The sequence below is a fragment of the Cherax quadricarinatus genome, chromosome 40 (assembly GCF_038502225.1).
Source record: "Cherax quadricarinatus isolate ZL_2023a chromosome 40, ASM3850222v1, whole genome shotgun sequence".
Classification (NCBI taxonomy): Eukaryota; Metazoa; Arthropoda; class Malacostraca; order Decapoda; family Parastacidae; genus Cherax; species Cherax quadricarinatus.
The window spans coordinates 21,763,048-21,785,683 of record NC_091331.1 but is presented as its reverse complement, the minus strand read 5'-3'; the positions used below and the strand labels follow the sequence as shown (position 1 = coordinate 21,785,683).

Below are 22,636 nucleotides of genomic sequence, written 5' to 3'. Positions count from 1 at the left end.
TTTCGAATGAACTGCCTACAAAGAAAGCTACATAGTAAATTGTAAATGCAAACATGAGTGAAAGATAAGGTTGTGCAATAATCGCGAACAAACGATAGAAAATGCAACTCCGCAGAGGGAGTTGAATGATAGCTGTAGGCCTTTCGTGTTGAAATCAACACATCAGGAGCTTGCAATCTTTTAGATAAAAGGAGGAATTCCAAGCAAATACGTTCAAAGGAAGTGAAGGACCTAGAGCTATCATTCAACTACCCCCGTGGTTGTTTTGCAAGGTATTAGTGTATTAAGTAATACCTGAACAGAAAACAAGTCAGTATAAAGGTCAATGTTGTATTCTGTTAGTACTTGTGCATGTTGCAAAGGTACTGAGGAGAATGCAAACTGGAGATCTGCCAGTTAAGAGGCAGGACCAAGACCTGGAGCTATACGCAATCTGTCTGTCTGTCTGTCTCTCTTTCTCTCCCTCACCCCTCCCCCATCCCACCAATAACAATGAAGATAAAGCAAATGAGATTACAGAGAACGAGTTTCAAAATGACTGACCTGTGTGTGTGTGTGTGTGTGTGTGTATGTGTGTGTGTACTCACCTAATTGTAGTTGCAGGGGTCGATACTCAGCTCGTGTGTGGTTGTGTGTGTGGTTGTGTGTGTGGTTGTGTGTGTGGTTGTGTGTGTGGTTGTGTGTGTGGTTGTGTGTGTGGTTGTGTGTGTGGTTGTGTGTGTGGTTGTGGGTGTGTGGTTGTGTGTACTCACCTAGTTGGGGTTGCAGGGGTCGAGTCGCAGCTCCTGGCCCCTCCAGGAGCTGTGTGTGTGTGTGCGCGTGTGTGTGTGTGTGTGTGTGTGTGTGTGTGTGTGTGTGTGTGTGTGTGTGTGTGTGTGTGTGTGTGTGTGTGTGTGTGTGAGCGTGAGCGTGCGTGCGTGCTCGCGCGCGCGTGCCTTGTAAAAATCCCATTTTCACTCAGAATTTTCCATTTTACTCAGTGACACAATTCTATGATATAATTCTCTGATATTCATTATTATAATTCACTAATATAACACTGACACGTTATTGCATTTTCCATAGTAATTACTTAACTTTCGCTTTTTAATTAATAACATCGTAGAAAATAACCATTATTTCATTAGTCATTTAAGTCTCATTATTCATGGCAATTTTCATGGATGAGAGACATTTCCATGACTTTTAACTTATACACTGTATTTGGAATACAGGATTAAACTATACAGTATCCTGAGAATACAGTATGCTGGGAAAATAGGATGCAGTTATACAGTATCCTGAGAATACAATGTGATGGGGAAATAGAATTTAGTTATATGGTATATTTGAAATACAGTAGACCCATGTAAGTTTAGCGCTAGGTTTTGATTGTAATAACTGAAATACAATATGCTGGGAATACAATATATTGGCAGATAAGATTTAGGTATGAAGTATTCTAGAAATAGTGTGCTGGACATACAGTGTGCTGGACATAAATACAGTGTGCTGGACATACAGTGTGCTGGACATACAGTGTGCTGGACATACAGTGTGCTGGGCATACATACAGTGTGCTGGACATACATACAGTGTGCTGGACATACATACAGTGTGCTGGACATACAGTGTGCTGGGCATACATACAGTGTGCTGGACATACAGTGTGCTGGACATACATACAGTGTGTTGGACATACAGTGTGCTGGACATACATACAGTGTGATGAACATACAGTGTGGTGGACATACAGTGAGCTGGACATACATTGTGGTGGACATACATTGTGGTGGACATACATTGTGGTGGACATACATTGTGGTGGACATACATTGTGCTGGACATACATTGTGGTGGACATACAGTGTGCTGGACATACATTGTGGTGGACATACAGTGTGCTGGACATACATTGTGGTGGACATACATTGTGGTGGACATACATTGTGCTGGACATACAGTGTGCTGGACATACATTGTGCTGGACATACATTGTGCTGGACATACATTGTGCTGGACATACATTGTGCTGGACATACAGTGTGCTGGACATACATTGTGCTGGACATACAGTGTGCTGGACATACATTGTGGTGGACATACAGTGTGCTGGACATACATTGTGGTGGACATACAGTGTGCTGGACATACATTGTGGTGGACATACAGTGTGCTGGACATACATTGTGCTGGACATACATTGTGCTGGACATACAGTGAGCTGGACATACATTGTGGTGGACATACAGTGTGCTGGACATACATTGTGGTGGACATACAGTGTGCTGGACATACATGGACATACAGTGTGCTGGACATACAGTGTGCTGGGCATACATGGACATACATTGTGCTGGACATACATTGTGGTGGACATACATTGTGGTGGACATACATTGTGGTGGACATACAGTGTGCTGGACATAGTGTGCTGGACATGCATTGTGGTGGACATACATTGTGGTGGACATACAGTGTGCTGGACATACAGTGTGGTGGACATACATTTTGGTGGACATACAGTGTGCTGGACATATAGTGCGCTGGACATACATTGTGGTGGACATACATTGTGCTGGACATACAGTGTGCTGGACATACATTGTGGTGGACATACATTGTGCTGGACATACATTGTGGTGGACATACAGTGTGCTGGACATACATTGTGGTGGACATACATTGTGATGGATATAGTGTGGTGGACATACATTGTGCTGGACATACATTGTGGTGGACATACATTGTGATGGATATAGTGTGGTGGACATACATTGTGGTGGACATACATTGTGATGGATATAGTGTGGTGGACATACATTGTGGTGGACATACATTGTGATGGATATAGTGTGGTGGACATATAGTGTGCTGGACATGCATTGTGGTGGACATTGTGCTGGACATACATTGTGCTGGATATAGTGTGCTGGACATACATTGTGCTGGACATACATTGTGGTGGACATACATTGTGATGGATATAGTGTGGTGGACATACATTGTGGTGGACATACATTGTGATGGATATAGTGTGGTGGACATACATTGTGCTGGACATACATTGTGGTGGACATACATTGTGATGGATATAGTGTGGTGGACATACATTGTGGTGGACATACATTGTGCTGGACATACATTGTGCTGGACATATAGTGTGCTGGACATACATTGTGGTGGACATACATTGTGGTGGACATAGTGTGGTGGACATACATTGTGCTGGACATACATTGTGCTGGACATACATTGTGCTGGACATTGTGCTGGACATACATTGTGCTGGACATACAGTGTGCTGGACATACAGTGTGCTGGACATACATTGTGCTGGACATACATTGTGCTGGACATACATTGTGGTGGACATATATTGTGGTGGACATACAGTGTGCTGGACATACATTGTGCTGGACATACAGTGTGCTAGACATACATTGTGCTGGACATACATTGTGCTGAACATATATTGTGGTGGACATACATTGTGCTGGACATACATTGTGCTGGACATACATTGTGCTGGACATACATTGTGCTGGACATACATTGTGGTGGACATACAGTGTGCTGGATATAGTGTGCTTGACATACATTGTGGTGGACATACAGTGTGCTGGACATACATTGTGCTGGACATACAGTGTGGTGGACATACATTGTGCTGGACATACATTGTGGTGGACATACATTGTGCTGGACATACATTGTGGTGGACATACATTGTGCTGGACATACAGTGTGGTGGACATACATTGTGCTGGACATACATTGTGCTGGACATACATTGTGCTGGACATACATTGTGCTGGACATACATTGTGCTGGACATACATTGTGCTGGACATACATTGTGCTGGACATACATTGTGCTGAACATACAGTGTGCTAGACATACATTGTGCTGGACATACAGTGTGGTGGACATACAGTGTGCTGGACATACATTGTGCTGGACATACATTGTGGACATACATTGTGGACATACATTGTGCTGGACATACATTGTGCTGGACATACATTGTGCTGGACATACATTGTGCTGGACATACATTGTGCTGGACATACATTGTGGCTGGACATACATTGTGCTGGACATACAGTGTGTGGTGGACATACATTGTGGTGGACATACAGTGTGCTGGACATACAGTGCTGCTGGACATACATTGTGCTGGTGGTGGACATACATTGTGCTGGACATACATTGTGCTGTGTGCTGGACATACATTGTGCTGGACATACATTGTGCTGGACATACATTGTGCTGGACATACATTGTGCTGGACATACATTGTGCTGGACATACATTGTGCTGGACATACATTGTGCTGGACATACAGTGTGCTGGTGTGCTGGACATACATTGTGCTGGACATACATTGTGCTGGACATACAGTGTGCTGGTGTGCTGGACATACATTGTGCTGGACATACATTGTGCTGGACATACATTGTGGTGGACATACAGTGTGCTGTGTGCTGGACATACATTGTGCTGGACATACAGTGTGGTGGACATACATTGTGCTGGACATACAGTGTGCTGGACATACAGACATACATTGTGCTGGACATACATTGTGCTGGACATACATTGTGGTGGACATACATTGTGCTGGACATACATTGTGCTGGACATATATTGTGCTGGACATACATTGTGCTGAACATACAGTGTGGTGGACATACATTGTGCTGGACATACATTGTGCTGGACATACATGTGTGGTGGACATAGTGTGGTGGACATACAGTGTGGTGGACATACATTGTGGTGGACATACATTGTGCTGGACATACAGTGTGCTGGACATACAGTGTGCTGGACATATAGTGCGCTGGACATACATTGTGGTGGACATACATTGTGCTGGACATACAGTGTGGTGGACATACATTGTGGTGGACATACATTGTGCTGGACATACAGTGTGGTGGACATACATTGTGGTGGACATACATTGTGCTGGACATACATTGTGCTGGACATACAGTGTGCTGGACATACAGTGTGCTGGACATACATTGTGGTGGACATACATTGTGCTGGACATACATTGTGCTGAACATATATTGTGCTGGACATACATTGTGCTGAACATACAGTGTGGTGGACATACATTGTGCTGGACATACATTGTGCTGGACATACATTGTGGTGGACATACATTGTGCTGGACATACATTGTGCTGGACATACATTGTGCTGGACATACATTGTGCTGGACATACATTGTGGTGGACATACAGTGTGGTGGACATACATTGTGCTGGACATACAGTGTGGTGGACATACATTGTGCTGGACATACATTGTGGTGGACATACATTGTGCTGGACATACATTGTGCTGGACATACATTGTGGTGGACATACATTGTGCTGAACATACAGTGTGCTAGACATACATTGTGCTGGACATACAGTGTGGTGGACATACAGTGTGCTGGACATACAGTGTGCTAGACATACATTGTGCTGGACATACAGTGTGGTGGACATACATTGTGCTGGACATACAGTGTGCTAGACATACATTGTGCTGGACATACATTGTGCTGGACATACAGTGTGCTAGACATACATTGTGCTGGACATACAGTGTGCTAGACATACATTGTGGTGGACATACATTGTGGTGGACATACATTGTGCTGGACATACATTGTGGTGGACATACATTGTGCTGGACATACATTGTGCTGGACATACAGTGTGCTAGACATACATTGTGCTGGACATACATTGTGCTGGACATACATTGTGCTGGACATACATTGTGCTGGACATACATTGTGCTGAACATATATTGTGGTGGACATACATTGTGCTGGACATACAGTGTGCTGGACATACAGTGTGCTGGACATACATTGTGGTGGACATACATTGTGCTGGACATACATTGTGGTGGACATACATTGTGCTGGACATACAGTGTGCTAGACATACATTGTGCTGGACATACAGTGTGCTAGACATACATTGTGGTGGACATACATTGTGCTGGACATACATTGTGGTGGACATACATTGTGCTGGACATACAGTGTGCTAGACATACATTGTGCTGGACATACAGTGTGCTAGACATACATTGTGCTGGACATACAGTGTGCTAGACATACATTGTGCTGGACATACATTGTGCTGGACATACAGTGTGCTAGACATACATTGTGCTGGACATACATTGTGCTGGACATACATTGTGCTGGACATACAGTGTGCTAGACATACATTGTGCTGGACATACATTGTGCTGAACATACAGTGTGCTGGACATGCATTGTGCTGGACATACAGTGTGCTAGACATACATTGTGCTGGACATACATTGTGCTGAACATACAGTGTGCTAGACATACATTGTGCTGGACATACAGTGTGCTAGACATACAGTGTGCTAGACATACATTGTGCTGGACATACAGTGTGCTAGACATACAGTGTGCTAGACATACATTGTGCTGGACATACATTGTGCTGGACATACATTGTGCTGGACATACATTGTGCTGGACATACAGTGTGCTAGACATACATTGTGCTGGACATACATTGTGCTGGACATACAGTGTGCTAGACATACATTGTGCTGAACATACAGTGTGCTAGACATACATTGTGCTGGACATACATTGTGCTGGACATACAGTGTGCTAGACATACATTGTGCTGAACATACAGTGTGCTGGACATACATTGTGCTGGACATACAGTGTGCTAGACATACATTGTGCTGGACATACAGTGTGCTGGACATACAGTGTGCTAGACATACATTGTGCTGGACATACATTGTGCTGGACATACATTGTGGTGGACATACATTGTGCTGGACATACATTGTGCTAGACATACATTGTGCTGGACATACATTGTGCTGGACATACATTGTGCTGAACATACATTGTGCTGAACATACAGTGTGGACATACATTGTGCTGAACATATATTGTGGTGGACATACAGTGTGCTAGACATACATTGTGCTGGACATACAGTGTGCTGGACATACATTGTGCTGGACATACAGTGTGGTGGACATACATTGTGCTGGACATACATTGTGCTGGACATTGTGCTGGACATACAGTGTGCTGGACATAGTGTGCTAGACATAGTGTGCTAGACATACATTGTGGTGGACATACATTGTGCTGGACATTGTGCTGGACATACAGTGTGCTGGACATAGTGTGCTAGACATAGTGTGCTAGACATACATTGTGCTGGACATACAGTGTGCTGGACATACAGTGTGCTGGACATGCATTGTGGTGGACATACAGTGTGCTAGACATACATTGTGCTGGACATACAGTGTGCTAGACATACATTGTGCTGGACATACATTGTGCTGGACATACATTGTGCTGGACATACATTGTGCTGGACATACATTGTGCTGGACATACAGTGTGCTAGACATACATTGTGCTGGACATACATTGTGCTGGACATACAGTGTGCTGGACATACATTGTGCTGGACATACATTGTGGTGGACATACATTGTGCTGGACATACATTGTGCTGGACATACATTGTGCTGGACATACATTGTGCTGGACATACATTGTGCTGGACATACATTGTGCTGGACATACATTGTGCTGGACATACATTGTGCTGGACATACATTGTGCTGGACATACATTGTGCTGGACATACAGTGTGCTGGACATACATTGTGCTGGACATAGTGTGGTGGACATACATTGTGCTGGAAATACATTGTGCTGGACATACAGTGTGGTGGACATACATTGTGCTGGACATAGTGTGGTGGACATACATTGTGGACATACATTGTGGTGGACATACATTGTGGTGGACATACATTGTGGTGGACATACATTGTGGTGGACATACAGTGTGGTGAACATTGTGCTGGACATACATTGTGGCGGACATACATTGTGGTGGACATAGTGTGGTGGACATACATTGTCCTGGACATACATTGTGCTGGACATACATTGTGCTGGACATGCATTGTGCTGGACATAGTGTGGTGGACATACATTGTGCTGGACATACATTGTGGTGGACATAGTGTGGTGGACATACATTGTCCTGGACATACATTGTGCTGGACATACATTGTGTTGGACATACAGTGTGCTGGATATAGTGTGCTGGACATACATTGTGGTGGACATACATTGTGATGGACATACAGTGTGGTGGACATACATTGTGATGGACATACATTGTGGTGGACATACATTGTGGTGGACATACATTGTGGTGGACATACAGTGTGGTGAACATTGTGCTGGACATACATTGTGGTGGACATACAGTGTGGTGAACATTGTGCTGGACATACATTGTGCTGGACAAACATTGTTGTGGACATACAGTGTGGTGGACATACAGTGTGGTGGACTTACATTGTGGTGAACATACAGTGTGCTGGACATACAGTGTGGTGGACATACATTGTGCTGGACATACATTGTGGTGGACATGCAGTGTGCTGGACATACAGTGTGCTGGGAGGTATAAGGGACCTGTTTAATAACCCACACGGAGAGAGAGATGCTCAGGAAACATACCGTAGTTGTTCTGTATATTTCGATATCCAGCTGGAGTCTTCAGCAGATACCAGTGTGGTGGTAACAGTGTCTCCATTTCGGTTATTACTTACCACTGATTAGTGTTCGTTGCCATTTTACTGGTCAACACGTTCCATCGTGCACACTGAGCAGTGAGGTGTTAGGAATGAGGTCGGTGAAGCTCGTGCTGGTAATACACTGTGCCTGCAAGAGTAGAGTGCCATAGACCACGTAGCTCTAGAATAATGTAGGTGAGCGATTTTTGATCCAATGGAATATTGAATCCTGGCTGCTGGCAGCCTCGAGACACTTAGGTCTGTTACTGTCACTCTCGCATAGAATTAAGTATGCTTTATTCCAGTCTATAAAATGTGATTAGCGAATTTTATGTATTACGCAGGCACTGCTTTGATTGTACACACTTGTGTTTCTGGACTCGTGTATAGAGATCATAGACCGTCTTACCTATGTTCAGTCACAGCTGGGGGTAAGGAATACTATAATCTTTAGCTGTGAAAACAGAGGTGTTAGGGAGTCGACAGTGCAGTGTGCCCTTAATCGTTTTGCACGTCATGGCTACCTCCGGATGAACTCTTTTAGGGAATGGTTGTAATCCTGGCGGTATTACCATTATGGAGGTGCTCATTCTTTCAGCTTCTACCCTTGTCCTTGTAAACTCACCCTCTCTCTCTCTCTCTCTCTCTCTCTCTCTCTCTCTCACACACGATGTTTTGAGGTGGAAGGAAAAATTCAAGGCAGTAAAACTTTTTTTCGATATAGCGGTAATCCCACTCCAACCATCCACTCAGGGCCTGAAACATCTGTAGTTGAGAGTACTTGCAGAGATCAGTGACGTCATGTCGAGGACAGCTTTACCGCTCTGAAAAGTCCAGATCACATCAAAGTCCAGTAGGCGTAAGTCTAGATATTCCTCGATTTTCGAGGTGCTATGTGTGGGAGGTCAGTCTGCCCGGTCATTCAGTTCCCATTTTCTTAATACTTGTCCTTATCCCTTCAGCCCAAGTGAGCCATACCCATCACATATACGGTACCACTAAGAGAGTCAAAACAAGGTACTGTTATATTTAGAAATTATACCATAAAAACAGCTATTTAATGACCACCTCAAACTATTCAAAATAAATGAAGCACGTGATCTAAGAGTTGTACTAGCACGTGATCTAAGAGTTGCACTAGCACGTGATCTAAGAGTTGTGCTAGCTAATAATCTAATCTAAAACACAATGATAAACAAACTCATTCCAAGATTTTGTCTGTGAGAAATGACAGAACAGATGTGATACATTGAGAATGAGTCTCCTGTTTCTACCTGTTTGTAACCGTAGTATCTAGTGATAATTTTCCAATTCCTTCACAGCATAGTTCTGTCAGGGAACAGAATTTCCCCATGGGAAATGACCTCTAGCCAGACGTTAAGGATGTAATGGAGGCCTTTATAAGTTCAGGGAAAGTAGCTAAGAGAAGACTTGGTAGAGAGTCTTGGTTGCCCGCAGAATAAGCGATGTGCGTGAGGATTCGGTGACCAGACTTTCAGGCAGATAACTCAGGTCGTGTGTTAGGTCTTGGGACCTGGTGGTACTAGTCTGACGAACTAACTCGATACTGAAAGTGAATATTCTGTTTAGTTAGCTAGTTGTATTCCATCTCAATTATCCTCCATCTTCCCCAGTTATCTTAATATCAAAACCCTTTCTAACTGCCCAAGTATATTATTGTTTTAAATAAAGAAGTATTAATAAATAGTAATTAAGTGGAATATAGCATTTACTTTCCCCATCGTAAATTTGTTCTGTATAAAATTGATTAGTGTGTACCTACATAATTCCACTGAACTAGTGTCCCCAGTAGTGTGTAGTGAGGTAAGATGGTGTCTGTACTGGTTTAACCCATTACTTACTGAAGGCAACAAGAATGTAACTCTTCTCTCTAGTAATATGATAAAATTTCGTAGGGAAATAAAGATTTGATCCTAGACAATCATTCTGTCCTACTCGAGAAAAATCCTAAAATATATTCTGTTAGTCTTGTGTCGTGGGAAGATGTTGGCCTCTGACCAGTCTACATTACATCCATACCATTTAACTCGTATGAAACCTATTAGGAGTAATTAAACGTGTTGCCTTCAAGTATTTAAACATTTCGTTGAATAATTTAAATAACATTAAATTAATATTCAACAGACATAAAGCACAAGAATGGTTTTAAAGTTGTAGACAAACAATTTCGACTCAACGAAGCGTAATACATTGTCCTTAATAGCGTACTGAACGTGTGGAATAGTTTCCCAGAAGACGTAATCAAGAGTAATATGTCTAACAAGTTTAAACGTATTAAACTAACAGCCAGGATTACTCTGAGGACTGGTGGTGGTTCATGGAACTCGCGAGTCGGCTGGTGCTGACTGGACAGGGTCTGGTGGTGGGTGATTGGACTAGTAGGTCTGGTGGTGAGTGATTGGACTAGCAGGTTTAGTGGTGGGTGATTGGACTAGCAGGTTTAGTGGTGGGTGATTGGACTAGCAGGTTTAGTGGTGGGTGATTGGACTAGCAGGTTTAGTGGTGGGTGATTGGACTAGCAGGTTTAGTGGTGGGTGATTGGACTAGCAGGTTTAGTGGTGGGTGATTGGACTAGCAGGTTTAGTGGTGGGTGATTGGACTAGCAGGTTTAGTGGTGGGTGATTGGACTAGCAGGTTTAGTGGTGGGTGATTGGACTATCAGTTCTGGTGGTTGACTTTCTTTGTCTCCATTACAGCCATAATAAACATCAACCTTTTTATAAGCTATTGTGATCTGAGTAAGGTATACCAGTATTGTACATGAATATGCCTAATTTTTGTTATAACACTCCAGTATCTTGTATTACTTTATTTAATGTATCAACCCAACTGTTATGCTACGAGAGGGAAGATCATCGCAGCTAGAAACTCTATTATACTGTACCAATTCTGGGTGCCCTGGGTCGCCGGACCATTTCTAAGGTCGTGTCTTTCCACACAGGTAACAGACACCTCTGGCAGGTTGAAGGTAGTGCTAGGAACATTACGCACACTTCCTCTTTGAACCCTGGCTGGCAGGACAGTACCATACCAGTAGTACAAGTAGGCCAGCAAAACAGAAGGTAGGTTCCATACTGAGCCAGTAGCAGCAGGCAGGCGACTTTGTGAAGGTTGGGCCACTACCACAATAGTTTGTCTTAGTACGGTATATCCTGGTAGACAGGCATGCAATAGGATGATTGGGACCAACTGCTTGAGTCCAGCCCAGCATATCTCTAAGGAATGCCAGGCAATCCTCCCCTACACACCAGGCAGCATCCCTTGTACTTCACCCCATCATAGCGGCCATCATTTCCACCAATAGCCAGACAACAACAGTCCAGTTAGCGCAGCAGGATAACAGCTCTCAGTACAGCAGCAACTCTTCATAGGTCGTAACAGCATCCCAGTTAATTACTGTCAGCGGCGGGAAAGGCAGTATGAGAGGCATCACAGGTAGTTGCTATAGTGAGTAAATTTTGTGTGACGGGCGAGTCGTGGGTTCCAGGTAGTTGGTAGATAACTGGTAAATGGTGGGTGGGCAGTGGGCAGATTAGATGAGGTGACTAGCCAATAAGTCACTGCAGACAGCTAACAGCAAGTCACCCATCCCTGGGTAACACCGGGTGACTCAGGAAGCCAGAGGTTGATAATCACAGGGCACCCACTTTATATTAATAGGTCAAGGCACTGACTCGGCAGCTTGGTGATAACAGACAAGTGAATCAACCACTAGGTCACTTTCACAGACGTATCCTTGGGTGTGGCGGCAGACAGGTGACAGTAGTCGGGTAACAATCACAGGTACCATTACAACAGGTGACAGACCAGGACAATAACACAACAGTTGGGTAACAGCAAGGCAAAGGGGTTACAGGCAACGGGTAGGTGATGGGTCACTATCATCAGATGGTGGGAGTCTTGGGTAACAGCTCCTGATATGGCTGGCTTTGTGACGGCCGCGGGTGACAGCCACTACAGTGAGTAACTCAGATGGGTGACTCCTCAGATAGTGGTGGATACACCTAAGCAGTTCTCCAGTGGATGACACGCGATGTGGGTGACGTCTTACTCTTCACATATTTAATTTTTGGTTAGCAATTACTTCCTCCAAATCTCACAAGAAAAACACTCATTACTCTCCCTACACATCTAAACATTATCAGCACCCAGACCTCCTGTACCATATACAGATAAAACAAAAAATTGAAACTGACAAATACAACATGGCTAAGAATCATTATTATTATAACATTCATGGGGGTAGCACTAAGCCCGTAGGGGTCAAACAGCGCCTCAAGGAATGAAATGCCTCAGGCTTGATTCAAAAAATTGAGCATTAGTCTAATTCCTTAGAACAAGAGCCCTCACCAACATCAAGGAACCTTCTCTGAGGGCGGGGCTGAGAATTATGCAGCAGCACAGATCACGAAGGTCACAACACGGTCACAAACATTGGGTCTATAGGAAACTTTCACATTATTTCAGCCTGCTAGATATTAATTCACGTTTTCCAAAAACAAAACTAATTATTTTTTCTTCACATTATGCGCTATCACTTAAAAAAAAATGGTAGCGTAACACTTGGTGGCATAAGCTTATTAGTGGAGCAATCTTAATAAAGCACATGGGCCGGTATTATGTAATAAAAAGTATACCTACACCGCTGCCAACCATGTCGTGTCATGGGTGGGAAAGACAAATCCTTCTTACCCTCAGTATGGGAAAGTGAGAGTAATGAGTTAAGGCAGTGAGGACAACATTTCACCTGACAGCACACTACTGAGGACTCTGCTCATTTCCAGTGAAGTAGGTGCACATTAATCAGCCTTACACACAACAAATAAAAGATAGGGAAAGTAAATACTATATTTCACACTGTTATAATTTATTAATACTAATTACAACAATACTTGGTCAAACTGGAGAAGATGCAAGATAACTGAAATAGTTAAATACAACATAATGAGGCCAGTTGACTATTCACTTGCATTACATACTAGGGTCCTAAGTAGACCACTCTAGCCCCAGGTCCCAAGACCTCACACAGAGCCTTAGGCTATCCCCAACAGAATCTTGTCCCCCCCCCACACACACACATACACATACAGCCTCAGAGAATGTGCCCAACCAAGGCTTCTCTTAGCTACTTTCCCTGAGCTTATTAATTAAGGCCTCCGCAGTGCCGCTTCGTCCTCCTCCCCTCCCTCTCAACTCCTAACCCCTGGCTACAGGTTAGCACCCATAGGAAAATTCACCACTTGGTCTCCATAGAGGCTAGAGTCCCCTGACAGAACTAGGATGTGAAAATATCAGGCGATTAGTACTTCAGATACTACGGTGACAGATACTGGATGCCCCAGTCTCAAGATATCATAACTAGCCACACTATCACCAGAATAACTCTGCTCATCATCAGACTCATTATAGTACCAAACTAACACAGTCTATTTCCATACTTAGCAAGGATATCCTCCACACTATCCTGCGACTATACTCATCCAAGAATCAATTTGAAATATTACAACATTTATTAGTTTACATTCACACCATTCTATAAAAAAAATAATCATAAAACTCCTCCCTTTTATATTAACATACTAGAATATTAACGCCAAAGTCTATTTACATTCCGCCATGTTATCATACCAAGAAGTTATAAAAACAGTAATATGAGCTATTTCACAGCGTTAATCAAGATCGAATAATAATCATCCTAATATACCAGACCTTCCCAGGACACAAGTGCCCTTATACAGAGCTGTGTTGCAGAACAACTTTGTGGCTGATTCCAGCTTAACTTTTGTGTTAGGGAAAGGAAGAAATGTCTTGTGGAGGGAGTCTTCACCAGCCAAACATTGTGGGGGAGGGGGGGTGTCAACAATCACGTTACCGGCGCAAGTTGAAGACAGACTCCCCCAAGAAGTTCATTATCAGAGCTAAACTCTCTTAACTCCTCTGAAGAAAATGTAAACTCTTGATGTTGACAAAAATACTTGAATGTCGGTCATTAAAACGTCGACTTAGAGCGTGTTTGTGTATTTCCAGGAGCTAGAGTGTGGATCCCGCTATCACGTGTACGTTGTGGCCCACAACAGCGTGGGTTCCAGCCCCGCCAGCACCACAGCCGTCGTCAGGACCCTCGGGGGCGCCCCGCAGCCCCCGCCTTCGCTACAGTTCCTCACGCCCAACTCGTCCAGCGTGACGGTGTTTCCCCGGGCGTGGGTGGCCAGGGGCTGCCCCATAACACACATGGTGCTGGAGTACCGCCAGCGAGACGACCCTCACTGGGTGCAAGGTGAGAATGAGGAAGGAAAATTGTTGGAAAACCGAGGTCGGGAGATTGAGGTAGAGGGAGGGGCAGGGATCCCCTGGTGAAGGGAGGGAGATATTGAGAAAGGGGAGGGAGAGAAGCAAGGTTGGATGTGCTTATTTCAAATCTTCGTTGATCAGCACTATAGTAATGAATTACTTCTGTTAAGAGTGGGAGACTAAAGACGTCAAAATTACCTCTCCACTTCTTACAAAGGAGAGGGGCTGAACAGCTCAACTTCAATTGTTTCCAATATGCATTTCGCACCGTTCGACTGAAGAAGCCTGCTGCTCAGGTGAAGCACTGCAAACGTCTTCATCATCTACTTGTCAGTAATGTTTACCATTAACACAATGATAATGTTGAGATCCCTCCGCTCCGCTGGACTCAGCAACCCGGCAGATATAAACTCTCCAAGCTCAGCAGTGACCTCATCTTGAAGGTAAATGGCAAAGACAACAAAGTTAAAAATGCTAAATCAGAAAAAAAAAACAAGATGTGTAGTGGATTAGTCTCTCCCAAGTACTGAGGCAGTGGTCCAGCTGTACACAGTGTACGAGTACACAGTCATCAACTTACTTTTGAGACATGGAGTACGATTACTATTGCAGGTAAGGATGTCAAGAGGACGCCTCAGTTTCCAGCCAAACAAAGAAGTATGTATTCATATCTGGCTTCGTGGGCTATATAAAATAGCAGGGCTGTTTGTAATTGCTTCCTATAGTCGCTTATGGGGGTCATTTCCCTCTACTGTCCGACCCAAGCCCAGGCCTCCTGTTTTCTATTAAAAAGGACAACCAATATTTACCATCGCCAAGTTGAGTAGAGTGCAAATTTGAAGAGGCAGTCCATCAACGCACTGTCTTCTAACATAAGAGGCTTCATTGCCAATGTTGTTGAGCTCTCTGTCTGGAAAACACGGCATCCTGGTGTGATGATACTGAAAATATACCTAGATGACAGGGCTCCTGGGAACATTGCTAAGATTACCTGCTCACTGTCGTTGATGCCTGGTGACACTTTCATTGGGTTGCAACATGCTCATAAAATCTTTACATGATCAGATAATGATGCTAGTGTCTGCAATATAAGAATTAATAATCTCTAGCTCTTCCCTCGACCCAGTCGTTACTGACCCACAGTAAAGTGCTGAGTGACCCTTTTGGGTTTAGCGCTAAGTTACCATTATAATAATGACCCGGAAGAATTATTTCCAGACCGCTTGGACATGTTATGTACAAGACTACTGCTTCCAAGGTGCCACAATTAAAAAGTGGAATCTGTCCACAGGCATCCTGGCTTATCCAAAACAAAAAAGCTATTATTCTTCGAGACGGGCAGCCATCACTAGGTCCTAATTCCATCAGTGATTGATAATTACCAGTTGATAATTTTCAGGAATTATAATTCCTTCCTTGACTCTCATTTGGCTCACTCACAACAATTAGAAATTTAAGAGGCCAAATAAAAGATCAAGCTTGGATAATCCCAGCTAATCACTGTACTTAATTCCGAGGCCAGGCTTTGAAATAGGATGCAGTTAAATCGCACTGGCTTCTAAAATATATATAGTAGACACTCACTAGTTCAGGATTTTATATTATACATATGTGTGTGTATACGTATATACATAGCATGTCTCTTATTCCTGCTGCCTTCATCACAAAAAAAATCATAATGAATAATTTGATTGCATCGTCAATGTAGATTTACGTCAGATCGCTTGCGAAGAATTCCAGATTCCAATTTTGAAACATTTTTCCCAATAACTCCTGGGGTAGGGGGGTGTAGGAAGGTCATTTTTTTGTTGAATTTTTTTTCTCGTCCATATAACCGAACGTGTTTACCAGATATGAAAATCCCGTTAAACCTATCAAAGAGTACAGAGCTTGCTCTCCCTTGTGTGGCAACAGTGTCGAGTGGGGACCCCCAGGCTCGCAGGGTGGAGGTCGGGGGATTGTTGCCAGCATCACCCTACGCCCTGAGGGTGACAGCAGTGGCCAGTGCTGGCTCTACTACACACACTTACACCTTCACTACCCTCACACCTACAGGAGGTAAGCGCGCGCACTCGTACCCTTCATTTTCCAGTAGTGTGAAAGTTAATTGGGACAGGAGTAAATTTTGTGATTATCTCATAATATATCTTAGTCTCCGGCTTAATTAATTTGGGTTCTTCAGCTATGGTGTTATCCTGCGACTCGTCAGGGCTACGACGGCTGTTGTTCTGTAAGGCTATTCCTGCAAGAATGCTCAATGAGTAAATGTGGTTTTGCGAAATTTTCAGTTTCAATTTATGATTACTACTGAAATTCATGGTGGATCTTATGCCTAGGAAGCGTGCAAGTATTGTAGCTTTTAGAAAACATGCTGATTTGAGTATTAGATCACCGAAAATTTGAACCTAACAAAGTCAACTGTTGGGCAGATTCTGAAGAGAGCTGATGACACTGGTAATTGTGGAGCGCTGCGTCGAGAAAGATGTTGAAGAAAACGCAAGACAGCACCTCACGATAACAAGGTTATGAGAAATAGTGTGAAGGCTCCCAAGAAAACCAGTTAGGATCTATTGAGAGATTTGGCTTCAGCTGGCATAAATGTTGATTTTTCAACTGTCTAACGATGGTTCCTTAAAGCTGGCAGAACTTCTAGAAAGCCTGTAAAGAAACACTTGTTGACCGCTCCTATGAAGAAAAAACGGCTGCGGTGGGCACTTTGTCATAAGGGATGGACGACAGATGAATGGAAAAAAATATATTATCGGACGGAGGCGCATTCTGAAGTACACGGGTACAGGTCAGTGGTAGTGAAGAGGTTAGCGAAGCCTAACTTCTTCGGAATGCACACATCCAACAAGTACCAAAATACCCACCTTAGAAGAACAAGTTATGTGGTAATTTTACTGCTAAAGGCCCTAGATGGCTTGTTATTGTTGAGGAAACGATAAACAGTGACAAATGCATGGCAGACCTGGCAACTCATTTGCTTCCCATTGTGGATAGAGACTTTCCTGATGGAAAATGAAAGCATTTTCCAGCAGGATCTTGCTCCATGTGGATAGAAACTTTCCTGATGGATAATGAATGCATTTTCCAGCAGGATCTTGCTCCAAGCGTTCTAAATTGGCTTGGAAACTCTCCTGCCCTCAACCTAATTGAGAATCTATGGGCAATAAGTAAACTCAGGATTGCGAGCCAGGACTGTTCATCAATGAAGAAGCTAATTGCTTCTGTTATTAGGACCTGATACCACGACGATGAACTTGCCAAAATGTGTTCAACATTGGTCATTTCTATGCCGAAGTGTGTAGCAATGCTTATAAAAGCAAAAGATAGCATATCTCTTATTAAATAAATTATCTGTCATATCATTGCCTTGTATTTTTTCAAATAAATATTAATTTTCCAAAAAAATGTCATATTTATTACTGTCCCAGTTAATAAGCACACTACTGTAACTTTGAACGAAGGGTACCGAGAAGTGTATCTGTGTATATAACTAAATTTACTATTCTCTCTCTCTGTGTTTTAGGGATTAAAGTGTTATTCTTAGTATGCAAGTGATTTACAGTCAGTGATTTGCGTGTAGTAGACAGGTCATTAGTGTAACTCCTACATTTGTAAAGCTCCTTCAATTGTAGATGAATGGTTCACAGAACCGACACGTTGATAAATTAGACACATGTGCAACTCTTGGGTATCTTTATTAATAAAGATAAATTAATAAAGATAATAAAGATACCCAAGAGTTGCACATGTGTCTAATTTATCAAAGCTCCTTCAAGGAACTCTTTGGATCAAACCTGAGTGACTCCCATTTCCGAAGCGCTGTGTGACCCTTATGGGATTAACGCTTCTCCATAAAAATTAAAATGACCTTTGTAAGGTCACATTTTTTTTCACGAAAGTCTGGAATGTATGTCAACTTTTCACTGGTCAGATAAAACTTGCCTCTCACTATAAATATATTCTATACTGTTAGACGGACACAATGTATTGTTATGAAACAACCACTCAAAAGTTTTTTCTTTTTCTAGAATCCCGTTATTCTTTGTGCTTTTACATTTTCGTTTCATCTCACCAATATTGTGTTCCTTTAAATTGAATTCTCTCGAAGCATGCCCGCACGCGCGCCTGCACACTCATATATATATATATATATATATATATATATATATATATATATATATATATATATATATATATATATATATATAATGTGTGTGTGCAAAACAACCACTGTGAAAGAATAGCACAATTGCAAGCACATTATCAAGGAATTATGTTCCTTGATAATGTGAGAAGTCATGAAAGTGCTTGGAATTTTGCTGTTTTTTCACAGTGGTTGTTTGGCACATTCTGATATCACCTGTTTACTGTGATTTTATTGCATGAAAATATATATATATATATATATATATATATATATATATATATATATATAATATATATATATATATATATATATATATATATATATATATATATATATATATATATATATATATATATTTATATATTCACAACCACTGTGAAAGAATAGAGAAATTCCAAGTGCTTTATTGACTACTCACATTATCAAGGAACAATGAAAGTAAAGCATCAAAGGAAGGTATGAAGGGGTAGCCCACACCTCACTGTCAGATCCCACAACAAAGAAGCACCTGACGCGAGACAGCAGGCCCGCCGGCCGAACTAGACAGGTCCTTCACACAACCCACCAACAAACTATTCTACCCAAGAAATAAGAAATTTAAAAATTTATTATTTGTCCAATGCATTATTAAATTCTTCCCAAATTCTTTTAATTATAAATGGATCTAATTTATATAAACCAAAGGAAATATTCATATTATTGTCAAAACTGCTTTTTATGAAACAAGATTCAATTATATTCCTGTCGACCATTGACTTGCTTGATACTACTTTCTCAACTTTTTGAAAATCAATTGGATGGTTAAAATCTCTTGCATGAATAAAAAGATCATTGGAATCTTGTCCAGTTCTAATGCTATATTTATGTTGTTTTAATCTTAGTTCGAGATTTTTACCAGTTTGACCGTAATAAACTTTATCGCAAATTTTACAAGGAATCTTATAGACACATCCATCAGCATTTTGGAGGGAATTCTTCATCAAAAGTTTCTTTTTACTGTATCAAGATTTTTGAATGCAACTTTAATATTAAAAGTCTTAAGAAGAGAAGGCATATCAACCAAGTTTTCATGGTAAGGGAGAACCAACATATTTTTAGTTGAATAAGGCTGGTTGTCCCTTTTTGGATTGTAAAAAGTATTTCTAGCAACTTTAAGAGATTTATCAATTACATTTCTTGGGTATTTCAAATCATTACCTATTTCATAAATTTTGGATATTTCCTCATCTATGAACTCTGGACTACAAATTCGTAAAGCTCTCAAAAACATTGATGAGAAAATAGACAGTTTAACTCTATCTTGATGGGAAGAATAATAGTGGACATAGGAACAGTTATTTGCTTCTTTGTTGTGGGATCTGACAGTGAGGTGTGGGCTACCCCTTTATATACCTTCCTTTGATGCTTTACTTTCATTGTTCCTTGATAATGTGAGTAGTCACGAAAGCGCTTGGAATTTCTCTATTCTTTCACAGTGGTTGTTTTACATATTCTGAAATCACCTGTTTACTGTGATCTTATTGCGCATATATATATATATATATATATATATATATATATATATATATATATATATATATATATATATATATATATATAGTGTGTGTGTGTGTGTAAGTATTGTAACCACGAACAAGTGGTATTTAATCAGTAGCAACTCTGCTACTAGCCGGGGGATCGAACCCGTTTTGTTTTAGCCCGCCTCATGGTGAGCAAAAATTCACGGTGCTCTAACCCATACAATCCTAAAAGAATCACGCACCCAGCAGAGCTAGGTGTTGTACTGTGATCCGAGGACATACGTTGGTGTGGGTGCCCCGGAGCAAATTTCATTCTACTCCCCGTATGGTGTTCTAGCCTCACAAGCAGTAACCACGAACACGGTTTCGATTCCCGGCTAGTCACAGTATTGTTATTGATATATATATATATATATATATATATATATATATATATATATATATATATATATATATATATATATATATATATATATATTATATTTTATAGAATGAGCATAGCTATTTAATTTAGCAAAGAAGTTTTTTTAAACAAGATTGCTTAACACAATCCTTCCTAACTGAGCTAAGTGGTATAGATATGTTGATATTTTGTGTGTTATGCCTAAGAATGTAGATATAATCCATTTCCTTGTTAAATTAAATAGCTCATTCTATAAACTTTACTGTTGAGTTCGTAGAAAATAACTCGCTGCCTTTCCTAGATGTTTTAATTATTAAGGGCAATAATGAATTCAAATTTAAAATTTACAGAAAACCTACAAATAACTGTTCCTATGTCCACTATTATTCTTCACATCAAGATAAAGTTAAACTGTCTGTATTCTCATCAATGATTTTGAAAGCTTTGCGTATTTATATTCCAGAGTTCATAGATGAAAAAATATCAAAAGTTTAAGAAATAGCTAATGATCTAAAAAAACAATAAATGTAATTGATAAATCTTTTAAAATAGCAAGAAATACTTTTTACAATCCAAAAAGGGACAACCAACTTTATTCAACTAAAAATATGCTGGTTCTCCCTTACCATGAAAACTTGGTTGATATGCCTTCTCTTCTTAAGAATTTTAATATCAAAGTTTTATTTAAAAATCTTGACACGGTTAAAAAAATTTTGGTAAAAAATTGCCCTCATGGAAGATTCCTTGTTAAATATGTGATAAAAGTTCATTACGGTCAAACTGGTAAAAGTCTTGAACTTAGTTTAAAGCAACATAAATATAGCATTAGAAGTGAACAAGATTCTAATGCTCTGTTTATTCATGAGAGAGATTTTAACTATCCAGTTGATTTTAGAAAGGCTGAGAAAGTTATATCAAGCAAGTCAGTGGTCGACAGGAATATAATAGAATCATGATTGATAAAAATTTTTTGAAAATATGAATATTTCTTTTGGTTTATATAATCTGGGGTCATTTATAATTAACAAAATTTGGGAAGAATTTAAAGTACATTAGACAAATAAAAAAAACTTAATGCTTGGGTAGAGTATCAGTTGTGCTATACATTCGGGTGTTGTGACGCGACTGTGAGGTGTAGTCTTTCCCTTACATGCCTTCCTGTTGATGTTTTGTTTTATAGTTCCTTGATAATGTGAGAAGGCACGAAAGCACTTGGAAATTGGCCATTTTTTCACAGTGGTTATTCTGCATATATATATTATTCGTAACGTATACACACAAAAAAAATTGGGAAGAATTTAAGATACATTACACAAGTTAAATTCTTAATACTAGGGTAGAATATAAGCTGTGTTTCACGGATCCTTGACTACCTACCTACATCATAAAAAGTCAGGTGTTGTGAGGTGGCCGCGAGGTGTAGTCTCGTCCTTATGTGCCTTCCTGTTAATCTTTTATTGTTATAGTTCCTTGTTAATGTGAGAAATCACGAAAGCGATTGGAATTTCACTATTTTTTTCACAGTGGTTATTGTGCATATTGTGATATCACCTGTTTACTGTGATCTTATTACCGTGATCTTAAATTCTAACCCTACCAACATCAGATATTAGGGACGGAATTTGGTGTAAATA

The 22,636-nt window shown here is 41.1% G+C and overlaps 1 protein-coding gene across 1 annotated transcript in view; it reads left to right on the top strand.

Moving 5' to 3' along the window:
* Positions 1-22,636, top strand: part of LOC138853786 (cell adhesion molecule Dscam2-like) — a 122,516-nt gene that overhangs the window by 19,186 nt on the left and 80,694 nt on the right. The window contains exons 7-8 of the mRNA XM_070092577.1: positions 14,660-14,909; positions 16,838-16,981. Of these exons, the coding sequence (XP_069948678.1) occupies positions 14,660-14,909; positions 16,838-16,981 (394 nt within the window). The remainder of the gene's footprint in view (positions 1-14,659; positions 14,910-16,837; positions 16,982-22,636) is intronic.